This window comes from Macaca nemestrina, chromosome 7 (genome assembly GCF_043159975.1).
Source record: "Macaca nemestrina isolate mMacNem1 chromosome 7, mMacNem.hap1, whole genome shotgun sequence".
Lineage (NCBI taxonomy): Eukaryota > Metazoa > Chordata > Mammalia > Primates > Cercopithecidae > Macaca > Macaca nemestrina.
This window is the reverse complement of record NC_092131.1, coordinates 73575885-73590345: the sequence shown is the minus strand read 5'-3', so window position 1 is coordinate 73590345 and position 14461 is coordinate 73575885. Positions and strand designations below refer to the sequence as shown.

Here is a 14461-nt window from a genome sequence, read left to right as displayed (position 1 = left end):
AGACCTGCCTGCCCAACATGGTGAAAACCCCTCGCTACTGAAAATACAAAAATTAGCCAGGCTTGGTGGCAAGTACCTGTAATCCCAGCTAGTCATGAGGCTGAGGCAGGAGAACTGCTTGAACCCAGCAGGTGCAGGTTGCAGTGAGCTGAGATCGTGCCAGTCACTCCAGCCTGGGCAACAGAGTGAGACTCTGTCTCACAAAAACAAAAACAAAAAGCAAAGCAAAACAAAACAAAGAAAACATAAAGATTCTAAGAGGGGTCAAAAACCACTTTGATAAAGAATAAAGTTGGGCACAGTGGTTCACACCTGTAATCCCAGCACTTTGGGAGGCTGAGTTGGGTGGATCACTTCAAACCTGGAGTTCAAGACCAGCCTGGGCAATATGGCAAAACCCCATCTCTAATAAAAATACAAAAATCAGCCAGGCGTGGTAGTGCACACCTGTAATCCCAGCTACTGGGGAGGTCGAGGCATGAGAATCACTTGAACCCAGGAGACAGGGGTGGCAGTGAGCTGAGACTGTGCCACTGCACTCCATCCTGGATGACAGAGTGAGACTCCGTCTAGGGAGAAAAAAAAAAAGGAGTCTGGTGGCTCATGCCTGTAATTCCAGCCCTTTGGGAGGCCAAGGTGAGAGGACTGCTTGAGTCCAGGAGCTTAAGACCAACCCGAGCAACGTAGCAAGACCCTGTCTCTACCCCCTCAACAACAACAACAAAAATTAGCCAGGCATGGTGGCGAATGCCTGTGGTCCCAGTTACTCGGTAGGCTGAAGTGGAAGGATCGACTGAGGCTGCAGTGAGCCATGTTTGCACCAATACACTGATCCTGGATGACAGAGCAAGACCCTGTCTCAAAAAAAAAACAAAATACAAAAAACAAAAAACAATAAAGCTGGTGCTGGGCATGGTGGCTCATGCCTGTAATCCCGGCACTCTGGGAGGCTGAGGCGGGCAGAATACGAGGTCAGGAGATTGAGACCATCCTGGCTAACACGCTGAAACCCTGTCTCTATTAAAAATACAAAAAATTAGCCAGGTGTGGTGGTGGGCACCTGTAGTCCCAGCTACTCGGGAAGGCTGAGGCAGGAGAATGGCATGAACCTGGGAGGTGGAGTTTGCAGTGAGCCGAGATTGCGCCACTGCACTCCAGTAGCCTGGGTGACAGAGCAAGACTTCGTCTCAAAAAAAAAAAAAAAAAAAGAAAGAGTAAAGCTGAAGGAAGGACACAAGAAAAAGAAAAGATGTTGAACCTCAACAGTCATTAGGACAATACAAATCTAAACCACATTGAGTTACCACCACTGACCTATTTGAATAAAGTTAAAAAAGACTTCAAATTCACTGGGAAAAAGAAAAAGACTGACTATCCTTGTTGGCAAAGATGTGGGGCAACTGGAACTCTCATGCCCTGCTCATGGGAATGCAAAATGGTACAATCATTGTGGGAAAAAAATGTGGTAGTTTCTTAAAGTTAAATATTCATTTACCACATGACTCAGGCATTCTATTTCTAGGTATTACCCAAGAGAAAGAAAGGATGTCCACATAAAGAGTTATATACAAATGGCTCATATAAATTGTATCTGTAATAGTCAAAGCTAGAAACAAATAATTTTTGTATATCCATTCAATGGAACACTACTTAGCAACAAAATGAACTATCGATGTACACAACAACTTGGATGAATCTCAAAATAGTTTTTTGAGTTTCAAAGCTAAACAATAAAGAATACATACTGTATGATTCAATTTATATAAAATACTAGAAAATACAAACTAATCTATAGTGACAAAAAGCAGACCAGTGGCTATCTGGGAACAGGGCGGGAGGGAGAGATTTCAAAGGGCCACAAGAAACTTTTGGGGGTGATGTGTGTGTTCATTATTTTGATTGTGGTAAGGATTTCACACATGTCAAAACTTACCAAACTGTACATTTTGACTACTGCAGCTTACTGATATCAATTACACTCAACACAGCTGTTAAAAAAAACCTCATTGGTCTGTTTTGCACTTTGAGTGGTTCTTTTACATTTATGATTTTGTAGCATTATGTACTTGGCCGTTTAGAAAACATTGGTCCAATGAATTATGCAGATGTTCTAAGTGGTGACACACTTAAATGTACAATTTTTAAAAAAATTACATTCACTAGTAACATTATCAATCTCTATATAGGTCTTCACTGGCCCATCTAGCTGGGCACAGTGGCAGGCGCCTGTAATCTCAGCTACTTGGGAGGCCGAGGCAGGAGAATTGCTTGAACCTGGGCGGCAGAAGTTGCAATGAGCCGAGATCGCACCATTGCACTCCAGCCTGGGCAACAGAGACTCCGTCTCAAAAAAAAAAAAAAAAAAAAAACAATTGCAAGTGTATGGCAGGAAAGAATATAGAGACTACTAGTCCAGTATCTATTGGGAAGTAAGCTCATGGTGAGAGATAGAAAGTTTTCCAAAATTCTAATTATCGCTTGAAGTTTGACTTTTCTTTTCTTTTTTTTTTTTTTTTTTGAGACGGAGTCTCGCTCTGTTGCCCAGGCTGGAGTGCAGTGGCCGGATCTCAGCTCACTGCAAGCTCCGCCTCCCGGGTTCGGGCCATTCTCCTGTCTCAGCCTCCTGAGTAGCTGGGACTACAGGCGCCTGCCACCTCGCCCGGCTAGTTTTTTGTATTTTTTAGTAGAGATGGGGTTTCACCGTGTTAGCCAGGATGGTCTCGATCTCCTGACCTAGTGATCCGCCCGTCTCGGCCTCCCAAAGTGCTGGGATTACAGGCTTGAGCCACCGCGCCCGGCCGAAGTTTGACTTTTCATTGGCAACAAATACTATCTTTGTTTTTCTTGAAATAGCTGATTTTTTTTTTGGCCAGGTTCCTCCAATTTAAATAATTACCTGATTTTTGAGAAAACATTTGCCAAATATTCATAAACATAGTTTGTCTATCAGTCATTCTTTAAAGTAAAAGTAGTGTTCTATGAAAAAATTAGCTAGTTCAATCACAACTCAATCACTAAAATGCTTTTCTACAGAACCATCATACTTGAGTATATAGCCAAAGTGCTTTATGCATACCTCCTATTTTATCACTCAGAATATTTAAAAATGTATACTCAAGGGTAGAGATTACAATCAATTTTTACTGTTTCATTAAGGGCATTCTTAAGTGAAAGTCACATTTTAAAAAAATTGTAAGTGACTGGGTGCAGTGGCTCACACCTGTAATCCCAGCACTTTGGGAGGCCAAGGCAGGTAGATCATGAGGTCAGGAGTTCAAGACCATCCTGGCCAAGACGGTGAAACCCCATCTCTACCAAAAATACAAAAATTAACCTGGCGCGGTGGCAGGCGCCTGTAATCCCACCTACTTGGGAGACTGAGGCAGGAGAATTGCTTGAACCTGGGAGGCAGAGGTTGTTGCAGTGAGCTGAGATCGCGCCACTGCACTCCAGCCTAGGTGACAAGAGACTCCGTCTCAAAAAAAAAAAAAAAGCTAGTGCATGGCAGGAAAGAATATAGAGACTACTAGTCCAGTTTGTTGCCACTGCCTCGATTTCTATGTAATTATGCAGCAGCAGCTTTATCCATCATTGGTGTAAACGTCAACATGGTGAAAAAGGCAAAAACTATCACAGTATCATTATAAAAATAGTTATTGTTTTGTTGTTGTTGTCTAGACAGTCTCACTCTGTCACCCCGACTGCAGTGTGGTGGTACGATCGACCACAGCTCACTGCAGCCTCGACCTCCCAGGCCCAAGGCATCCTCCCACCTTAGCTTTCCTAGTAGCTGGGACCACAGCCATGGGCCACCACGTCTGGCTAATTTTATTTTTTGTATTAGGCTGGTGCAATACAAACAGGGTCTTACTCTGTTGCTCAGGCTGGTCTTGAATTCCTGAGCTCAAGTGATCTTCCCGCTTCAGCCTCCGAAAGTGTTGTAATTACAGGCGTGAGCCACTGTGCACAGCTGAAAATAGTTTTGACCTCACAGGCTCACTATAAAAGAGCCAGGGAGCCTAGACTCCAACAGACCACAGTTTGAGAACTACTGCTCTATATTAAGACTTTTTCAAACTATAATATGAACTTTATAATTATTCCATTAAAAGATATAAGCTTTAGCCACAGAAACATCTTACTTTTGTGGGATCTTGTCATTCTATCAGATTTAGCAGATGCATCCTTAACTCGGTTATGATATTCCAAAAGAAATGTTCGTTCATGCTCAAAGAAATCATCTACATCCTATAAGATCAAAAGAAAATACAAACTTTTTTCACTTATTTGCTTTAGTTTAATATGTAAATAACTTTATAAATATAAGAGATTATCAGTAAAATAGCACAGCTATCCTCTAATAGTCAGATGTTACTGTACTAATTTCACCAGCAAGACTTTAATAGACATGCATTTCTATCTATCAAGTAAGAAATCTTCTATGATTTTGTAACTGAAGGCTCCCCAGATAGGTCCAAGTTCACATGCTGTATGTGCTCCCCAAATAGGTCCAAGTTCACATTCTTTCTTCTTTTTTTGAGATGGAGTCTCACTCTGTCGCCTAGGCTGGAGTGCCGTGGCATGATCTTGGTTCACTGCAACCTCTGCCTGCCGGGTTCAAGCGATTCTCCTGCCTCGGTGTACCAATAGCTTGGGACTACAGGTGCACACCACTACACCCAGCTAATTTTTTTTTTTTTTAGGCAGAGTCTCGCTCTGTCACCAGGCTGGAGCACAGTGGCGCGATCTCAGCTCACTGCAACCTCCGCCTCCTGGGTTCAAGCGATTCTCCTGCCCCAGCCTCCTGAGTAGCTGAGACTACGGGCGCATGCCACCACGTCCAGCTAATTTTTTTTTGTATTTTTAGTAGAGACGGGGTTTCACCATGTTGGTCACGCTGGTCTCGAACACCTGACCTCGTGATCCACCCGCCTTGGCCTCCCAAAGTGCTGGAATTACAGATGTAAGCCACCGCGCCCAGCCTAATTTTTGTATTTTTCAGTACAGACAGAATTTCGCCATGTTGGCCAGGCTGGTCTCAAGTTTCTGACCTCAAGTGATCTGCCCGCCTCGGCCTCCCAAAGTGCTAAAGTGCTGGGATTACAGGCATGAGCCACCGCGCTTGGCCTCATATGATGTACTTATTTGTGATCTGCCTCTACAATTCTGCCTCTTCAGTAAACATACTATTGCCAGCAGAAGTGATCAATTGTTTTTAAGGAAAAAGAAAACAATTCTGGTGGACAGAGTGAAAATCTATTTTTCTTGGCCTGTTAACGTATTCTACTGGCCATTCCTGAAGGCTGCCTAGCCTTAGTCATTAAGGCCCTTTCTTACTGCACTGAGGACCCTGGCCAAACTATCTGAGGGCAATAATACGATTAACCACTGTCTTCAATCTTTTTTTTTGAAACAAAGCTAGCTATACATTAAAAATAAAAATTATTATTATTATCTTCAGACAGAGTCTTGCTTTGTAATCCAGGCTGGACTACAGTGGTGCAAACATGGCTCACTGCAGCCTCAACCTCCCTGGCTCAAGCAATCCTCCTGACTTAGCATCCCAAGTAGCTGGGACTACAGGTGCATGCCACGACGCCAAGATAATTTTTGTATTTTTTGTAGAGACAGGGTTTTGTCATGTTGCCCAGGCTGGTCTTAAACTCCTGAGTTAAAGTGATCCACCTGCCCTAGCCTCCCAAAATGTTAGGATTATAGGAGTGAGCCACTGCACCTGGCACAAAAATGAAATTAATAGTATTTTACTCCCTTGAAAATTACCAATAATTAAGTGAAAAAGCATCAGCTGACAGGATATAATTGGAGACCAGTATCAACAGAACACAAGCAGCAAGAGTCAGTACTGACAAAATGTCATTGAAAACTGTAATTCAGCTGGATACAGTGGCTCACACCTGTAATCCCAGCACTTTGGGGAGGCCGAGGTGGGCAGATCACTTGAGCCCAGGAGTTCAGCCTGGGCAACATGGAGAAACTGTCTCTACAAAAAATACAAAAATTAGCTGGGTGCAGTGGCATGTACCTATAGTTCCAGCTACTTGGGAGGCTGAAGTGGGAGGATCGTTTGAGCCTGGGAGGCAGAGGTTGCAGTGAGCCGAGATTGGGGCTGCACAGCAGCCTAAGGCAACAGAGCAAGACCCTGTCTCAAAACACAAAATAAAATAAAAAATAAATATTAAAATAAAATTCATAATTCATATGTAACAGTTCTCTCTCTTTTTCTCTTTCGCCCAGGCTGGAGTGCAATGGCACAATCTTGGCTAACTGCAACCTCTGCCTCTGGGGTTCAGGCGATTCTCCTACCTCAAAAGCCTCCCAAGTAGCTGGGATTACAGGCATGAGCCACCATGCCTGGCTAATTTTGTATTTTTCGCAGAGACAGGGTTTCTCCATGTTGGCCAGGCTGGTCTCAAACTCCCAACTTCAGGTGATCTGCCCGCCTTGGCCTCCCAAAGTGCTAGGATTACAGGCGTGAGCCACCGCGCCAGGCCAGTTTTCTTAACTGTAGAAATGTGGATAAAACTGGCAGGGTTGTTGTGAAGATTACACAAGAAAATGTGGGCTACCAATCAACACATTATAAGTGTTCAAAAATGTTATTACTCTATTAATAAAATTATCAAAATTATAATCAACATAGTGGTTTACATTTAATGGCTAAGAAAAATGGTTGATATTAATGCATAAGCAGCATCAAATGGAAGTAAGCTGAGTCCTTATTGGAAAGCAGCCATAGCACATGCACTGTCAAGTATCCACTGACCTGTCTCTGAAAAATCAGAGTATAAATCAAATAGTACTCTACACACCAATTTTATTATGTCTATAAAAACAGGCAATGATGACAAAGCAGCATTCTTTTCTTCCTAGTATTTGCTTGATAATAGAAACATTGTTCTCATATTTTAATGGTAAGAATCTTCAGATAAATCAACTCTTGTACCATTTTTAGAACATCATTAAGAAAAATACAGGTATTGGCCGGGCGCGGTGGCTCACGCTGTAATCCCAGCACTTTGGGAGGCCAAGGCAGGCAGATCACGAGGTGAGGAGATCGAGACCATCCTGGCCAACACAGTGAAACCCTGTCTCTACTAAAAATACAAAAAAATTAGCTGGGTGTGGTGGCGGGCGCCTGTAGTCCCAGCTACTTGGGAGGCTGAGGCAGGGGAATGGTGTGAACCTGGGAGGCGGAATTTGCAGTGAGCTGAGATCATGCCACTGCACTACAGCCTGGGCGAGAGAGCAAGACTCCGTCTCAAAAAAAAAAAAAAAAAAAAAAGGAAGAAAAAAAAAAAATAGGTGTTTTCCACATATATTATCTCAATCTTTTTATTAAGTCAGTAAGGTGGGTAGTATTATTAACCCCATTTTGAAAATGGAAAATCTGCCAGGGCACAGTGGTTCACACCTGTAACATCCTAGCACTTTGGGAGGCCAAGGCAGGCAGATCACGAGGTCAAGACTTTGAGACCAGCCTGGCCAACATGGTGAAACCCCGTCTCCACTAAAAATACAAAAATTATCCGGGCATGGTGGCGGGTGCCTGTAATTCCAGCTACTCAGGAGGCTGAGGCAGGAGAATTGCTTGAACCTGGGAGGCAGAGGTTGCAGTGAGCCGAGATTATGCCACTGCACTCCAGCCTGGGCGACAGAGCAAGACTCTATCTTGGGAAAAAAAAAGAAAAAAGAGAGAAAACGGGAAAACCAAGATCCAGAAAAATAAAAGAAAGTAACTTTTCCCAAGGACATGTAGCTTGAAGCAACACCAAAACCCCAACTGAGATCTTTTTTTTTGTTTTTTTTTTGGGACAGGCTGTCTCACTCTGTCGCCCAGGCTAGAGTGCAGTGGCAAAATCTCAGCTCACTGCAACCTCCGCCTCCTAGGTTCCTCAGCCTCCCGAGACCTCCCGGCTGGTCTTGAACTCCTGATCTCAAATGATCCACTCACCCTGGCCTCCCAAAGTGCTGGGATTACAGGCGTGGGCCACCGTGCTCGGCCTCAACAGAGATCTTCTAACTCTAAGCTGAACTTAGGTCTGCCCCTAACATTTCCAAGGCTAAACGTTAAATGTGAAAACAGAGGCAGCATCTCTTGGTACGCTCTGCAGCTCTGTCTGTCCTGCATCTAGGAGGACTTCATGTGCATGTGGGTGGACATTCCAAATTGCACACTGTCCCTCCCCTCCACCCACCTGCCCCATGATCGCCCCTTAACCACTCATGGAATACACATGAATGGCATGAAATCAGGGACGTTGCCCACGTAGGAACTGCAAGGCTTGGGATTTGGGTAGGGAAATAGGGGATTCTAGAAACCTGTAACCTGGTCTGATGTGAAGGGAAGGGGTGTGGGCTGCAGTCGGGCAAATTCCCTTAGCTTAAGACTTCTCATCCATTGTAGAAGGGGACGCTCTAAGGAGAGGAATCCAGGTCAAGGGGATTCCTCCTGTTCCTAGGACTAAAGATTCTAACCGTACAAATGTCTTTTACTCTAATTCTGCACATTTGAAATCTCAATCTATCTCCCTTTTAAAAGAAGTCTCAATACCACAGTTAATCAAGTAAAATCTTACCTTTACTCCTGAAACGATTACTCCGTCTGCTGATTTAACCATGTTTTTAAAGAAATCTTCAAGTTTCTCTTTTTTATTTTTTCCTCGCACACTCAACTGAAAGGTAATTTAACATTTTTTAAGGTTACAAAAGGAAAGCAGTACCTCCTTTTTCTTTGATATTTAAATGGCAATCTCAAAAGGATCCTAGTTTTTAATCTTAATATATAAGTGGCAATTTCATCATGTACATCAATGATTTTCAAACTTTAGGGCATAAAAAGGAGTTTGGTAATAATATAGATATTCAGGACTCACTCTCAAAGATTCAGGTTCAGTTGGTCAAAAGAAGGCCTAGATATTTCACATTTTATGAGCATATCTGATAATTCTGTTGCAAGCAGCCCTCTCACCATATTTTGTCAAACACTGCTGTATAAAATTTTAATAGACAATTAAAATTTTGGCTCGGGAATTCCTTTAAACATGTAAAATTTATTGGGGCACAATATACTACTGTACGATTCCACAATAACTCTGAATACATATCCTATACATTTGGAACTCTGCACTCATCCAAGTGTCTCTTGTCTGGCTTTTGGGGTCAGCAATTTATAGCACAAGGGACACAAAAAAGATGACTTTGAACAACATGAATGGTTATCCAAGGGCAAAACCAACAAGCAGCAGCTAACTCTTTGACTCCTAGCACTTGCTGCATCAGGGTGCTCCATAAAGGAGCAACCCATCTAATTCCTGTGTACTTCCATTGCTTCAATGCCCACCTTTATGTAAATGACTCACAACTCTCTATCGCTACCTGCTATGGTCTGAATGTATGTGTCCCCCTAAAATTCATATGCTAAAAAAAATTTTTTTTTTTTTTTTTTTTGAGACGGAGTCTCGCTGTGTCTCCTAGGCTGGAGTACAGTGGCATGATCTCGGCTCACTGCAAGCTCCGCCTCCCGGGTTCACGCCATTCTCCCACCTCAGCCTTCCAAGTAGCTGAGACTACAGGCGCCCGCCACCACGCCCGGCTAGTTTTTTGTATTTTTAGTAGAGACGGGGTTTCACCATGTTAACCAGGATAGTCTCGATCTCCTGACCTCGTGATCCACCCACCTCGGCCTCCCAAAGTGCTGGGATTACAGGCTTGAGCCACCGTGCCTGGCTAAAAAAAAATTTTTTTTGAGACACTGTCTCCCTCTGTCATCCAAGCTGAAGTACAGTGGCGTGATCTAGGCTCACTGTAACCTCTGCCTCCCGGGTTCAAGGTATTCTCCTGCCTCAGCCTCCCGAGGAGCTGGGACCACAAGCATGTACCATCATGCTCGACTATTTTTAGTAGAAACAGGATTTCACTGTGTTGGCCAGAGTGGTCCTGAACTCCTGACTTCAGGTGATCCAACCACCTCGGCCTCCCAAAGTGCTGGGATTACAGGCATGCGTCACCACAACTGGCCCGTATCTTGAAGCTTAACCCCCAAGGTAATAATAATTAAGAAGAGGCGGGCCTGAGCCAGGTGCAGTGGCTCGTGCCTGGAGTCCCAGCTACTTGGGAGGCTGAGGTGGGAGGATCATTTGATGCCAGGAGTTTGAGGCTGCAATGTGCTATAACTGCACCTGTGAAAAGCCATTACATTTCAGCCTGGGCAATACAGCAAGACTCCATCTCTTAAAAATAGGTGGGGCTGGCCGGGCGCGGTGGCTCAAGCCTGTAATCCCAGCACTTTGGGAGGCCGAGACGGGCGGATCACGAGGTCAGGAGATCGAGACCATCCTGGCTAACACGGTGAAACCCTGTCTCTACTAAAAAATACAAAAAACTAGCCGGGTGAGGTGGCGGGCGCCTGTAGTCCCAGCTACTCAGGAGGCTGAGGCAGGAGAATGGCGTGAACCCGGGAGGCGGAGCTTGCAGTGAGCTGAGATCCGGCCACAGCACTCCAGCCTGGGTGACAGAGCGAGACTCCGTCTCAAAAAAAAAAAAAAAAAATAGGTGGGGCTTTTGAGAAGTGATTAGGTCATGAGGGTGGAGCCTTCATAAATGGGATTAGTCCTTACAAAAGAGGCTGAGGGAGGCCGGGCGCCGTGGCTCACGCCTGTAATCCCAGCACTTTGGGAGGCCGAGACGGGCGGATCACGAGGTCAGGAGATCGAGACCATCCTGGCGAACATGGTGAAACCCTGTCTCTACTAAAAAATACAAAAAACTAGCCGGGCAAGGTGGCGGTCGCCTGTAGTCCCAGCTACTCGGGAGGCTGAGGCAGGAGAATGGCGTGAACCCGGGAGGCGGAGCTTGCCGTGAGCCGAGATCGCGCCACTGCACTCCAGCCTGGGTGACAGAGCGAGACTCTGTCTCAAAAAAAAAAAAAAAAAAAGAGGCTGAGGGAATGTTACCCTCTTGCCCCTTCCTTCTGCCATGTGAGGACACAACAAAAAGGTGCCACCTATGAAGCACAGCGCCCTCACCAGACACGCAATCTGCCAGCACCCTGATCTTGGACTTCCCATTCTCCAGAACTGTAAATGATAAATTCTGTTGTTTATAAATTAGCCAGTCTAAGGTATTTTGCTATAGCAGCCAAACAGACTAGAATACTACCCATAAGCTCGTTCCTTAACCTTACATGTTATATCCAATTGCCCACATGATTTCCTTACATGGAGACTGTGACTGTAACCTCACATTAGATAACTCTAACACAGTGCTCATTAAAATCTAATCTCTGGGCTGGGCGCAGCGGCTCACGCCTGTAATCCCAGCCCTTTGAGAGGCCGAGGCCGGTGGATCACCTGAGGTCAGGAGTTCGAAACTACCTTTGACCAACATGGTGAAACCCCATCTCTACTAAAAATACTAAAATTAGCTGGGCGTCGTGGCATCTGCTTATAATCCCAGCTACTAGGGAGACTGAGGCAAGAGAATCTTTTGAACCCAGGAGGCAGAGGTTGCCATGAGCCGAGATCGCACCATTGCATTCCAGCCTGGGCAACAAGAGTGAAACTCCGTCTCAAAAAAAAAAAAAAAAAAAAAAAAATTAACCGGGCATGGTGAAACGTGCCTGTAATCCCAGCTACTCGGGAGGCTGAGGCTGGAGAATCACTTGAACCTGGGAGGCAGAGGTTGTACTGAGCTGAGATCGCACCACCACACTCCAGCCTGGGCAACAGAGCAAGACTCCATCTCAAAAAAAAAGAAAAAAAGAAAAAAAAATCTAAACTCCAAAATTTCTGTCTTCCCTCTTTGAGTTGTGGCCCCTTCATCCGAACAGTCTTTCTGACTCCAACATGTTCCCTAAAATTCCACACTTCTCATTTAAATCTTGAAATTTCTACAACTTCTTCCTTTTCCTCATAGCTCAAATTCTACCAGCAAATGACTGAAAACTGTCCCTTTCCACTCCTATTCTCCTAGTAAAGTCTTCATCATCTCTTTCCTAGACTGATCTATTAGTTAATAATTCTCATCTTATTCCAATCCATTCTATTGCCTGGGACAGCTTTCCCAAATCAAATTTTGAGCATCTCATCCTTACTCACAAACTTTAGCTTCTTTTCTCTTTTTTCTCTTTTGAGACAGAACCTCTCTGTCACCCATGCTGTTGCACAATCTCAGCTCACTGCAACCTCCACCTCCCACATACAAGTGATTCTCATGTCTCAGCCTCCCAAGTAGCTGGGATTACAGGCAAGCGCCACCACGCCCAGCTAATGTTTGTGTTTTTAGTAGAGATGGGGGTTTCACCATGTTGCCCAGGCTGGTCTTGAACTCCTGGCCTCAAGTGAATGTCTTGCCTCAGTCTGCCAAAGTGTTGGGATTACAGAAATGAGGCACCGCACCCGGCTTTTTTCTTTCTTCTTTTCATTTTCTTTTTTTTTTTTTATTGAGACTGAGTCTCGCTCTGTCACCCAGGCTGGAGTGCAGTGGCCGGATCTCAGCTCACTGCAAGCTCTGCCTCCCGGGTTTACGCCATTCTCCTGTCTCAGCCTCCCAAGTAGCTGGGACTACGGGCGCCCGCCACCATGCCCGACTAGTTTTTTGTATTTTTTAGTAGAGACGGGGTTTCACCGTGTTCGCCAGGATGGTCTCGATCTCCTGACCTCGTGATCCACCCGTCTCGGCCTCCCAAAGTGCTGGGATTACAGGCTTGAGCCACCGCGCCCGGCCTCTTCTTTTCTTTTTTTAAACAGACACAGTCATACTATGTTGCCCAGGCTGGTCTCGAACTCCTCAGCTCAAGCACTCCTCCTGCCTAGGCCTCCTAAAGTACTGGGATTAAAGGTGTGACTTACCACACCTGGCCCAAATTCTTTGATCTTGAGGTTAACCTGTAAGTACATGAGCACTATGCTACATTTATTTTCTGCGAAAATTATGAATTAATCTTGTCATCCAAACATAGGTTCCAAGATTTGTATCAGTGATTCAGTAAAAAATTTTTTGCCAGCACTATGAACGAAGAAATCGTTAAAGTGCAACCACCCTGGCCTGACGCGGTGGCTCACACCTGTAATCCCCGCACTTTGGGAGGCTGATGCAGGCAGGTCACCTGAGGTCAGGAGTTCGAGACCAGCCTGATCAACATGGCAAAACCCTGTCTCTACTAAAATACAAAAATTAGTTGGGTATGGTGGCTACTCGGGAGCGGCAGAGGAATCATTTGAACCTGGGAGGCGGAGGTTGTAGTGAGCCAAGATTGTGCCACTGCACTCCAGCCTGGGCGACAGAGAGAGATTCCATCTCAAAAAAAAAAAAAAAGTTTTTAGGTAGGGAAGGGAAAAATAACGACTGATCAGCACCAATGGTCAGTTAAACAGATTAAGAGTCAATGATTTACCCAAATCTGGAATTCTTTAGCTCAATCACCTCCTCAGAATTCTCTACAAGGCTTCAGAAGACTCCAAACTCAAATTTAAGAACATTAGTCAATGTGATAACCCTATTTCTTTTGTTTTTGTTTTGTTTTTTTTTTTTTGAGACGGAGTCTCGCTGTGTCACTCAGGCTGGAATGCAGTGGCGCAACCTTGGTTCACCGCAACCTCCGCCTCCCAGGTTCAAGCAATTCTTCTACCTCAGCCTCCCAAGTAGCTGGGATGATAGGCATGTAGCCATCAAGCCCAGGTAATTTTTGTATTTTAAGTAGAGACGGGGTTTCACCATATTGGCCAGGCTGGTCTCAAACTCCTGACCTCGTGATCCGCCCGCTTCGGCCTCCCAAAGTGCTGGAATTATAGGCTGAGTCACCGTGCCTCGCCCCTACTTCTCAAGAGATTTGCAATTAAGGATTACAAAAAAAAAAATCAGTGTCCCTTGAAGTCACACGATTATTTATTTATTTATTTATTTTGAGAAGGAGTCTCTCTCTGTTGCCCAGGCTGGAGTGCAGTGGCGTGATCTCAGCTCACTGCAAGCTCCGCCTCCCGGGTTCATGCCATTCTCCTGTCTCAGCCACCTGAGTAGCTGGGACTACAGACACCTGCCACCACGCCCGGCTAATTGTTTTTGTATTTTTAGTAGAGACGGGGGTTTCACCATGTTAGCCAGGATGGTCTCGATCTGCTGACCTTGTGATCCACCTGTCTCGGCCTCCCAAAGTGCTGGGACTACAGGCGTGAGCCACTACGCCCAACCAGTAACACAATTTTTTTATTTTTTATTTTTAGTTTTTGAGATGGGAATTTCACTTTTGTCCCCCAGGCTGGAGTGCAATGGCACGATCTCGGCTCTCTGCAACCTCTGCCTCCCGGGTTCAAGTGATTCTCCTGTCTTAGCCTCCCAAGTAGCTGGTACAGGCACCCGCCACCATGCCCAGATAATTTTTGTATTTTTAGTAGAGATGAGATTTTATCATGTTGGCCAGGCTGGTCTCAAACTCCTGACCTCA

General features: G+C 45.0%; 1 protein-coding gene across 2 annotated transcripts in view; it reads right to left on the bottom strand.

Annotated features, from left to right (window-relative positions):
• LOC105477960 (sorting nexin 6) overlaps nucleotides 1–14461 on the bottom strand; it is a 73175-nt gene that overhangs the window by 28704 nt on the left and 30010 nt on the right. For both annotated transcript variants that reach the window (XM_071100342.1, XM_071100343.1), the window contains 2 exons: nucleotides 8598–8693; nucleotides 4143–4248 (listed from right to left, as the gene is read on the bottom strand). In XM_071100342.1, coding sequence (XP_070956443.1) covers nucleotides 4143–4248; nucleotides 8598–8693 — 202 coding nt within the window. The remainder of the gene's footprint in view (nucleotides 1–4142; nucleotides 4249–8597; nucleotides 8694–14461) is intronic.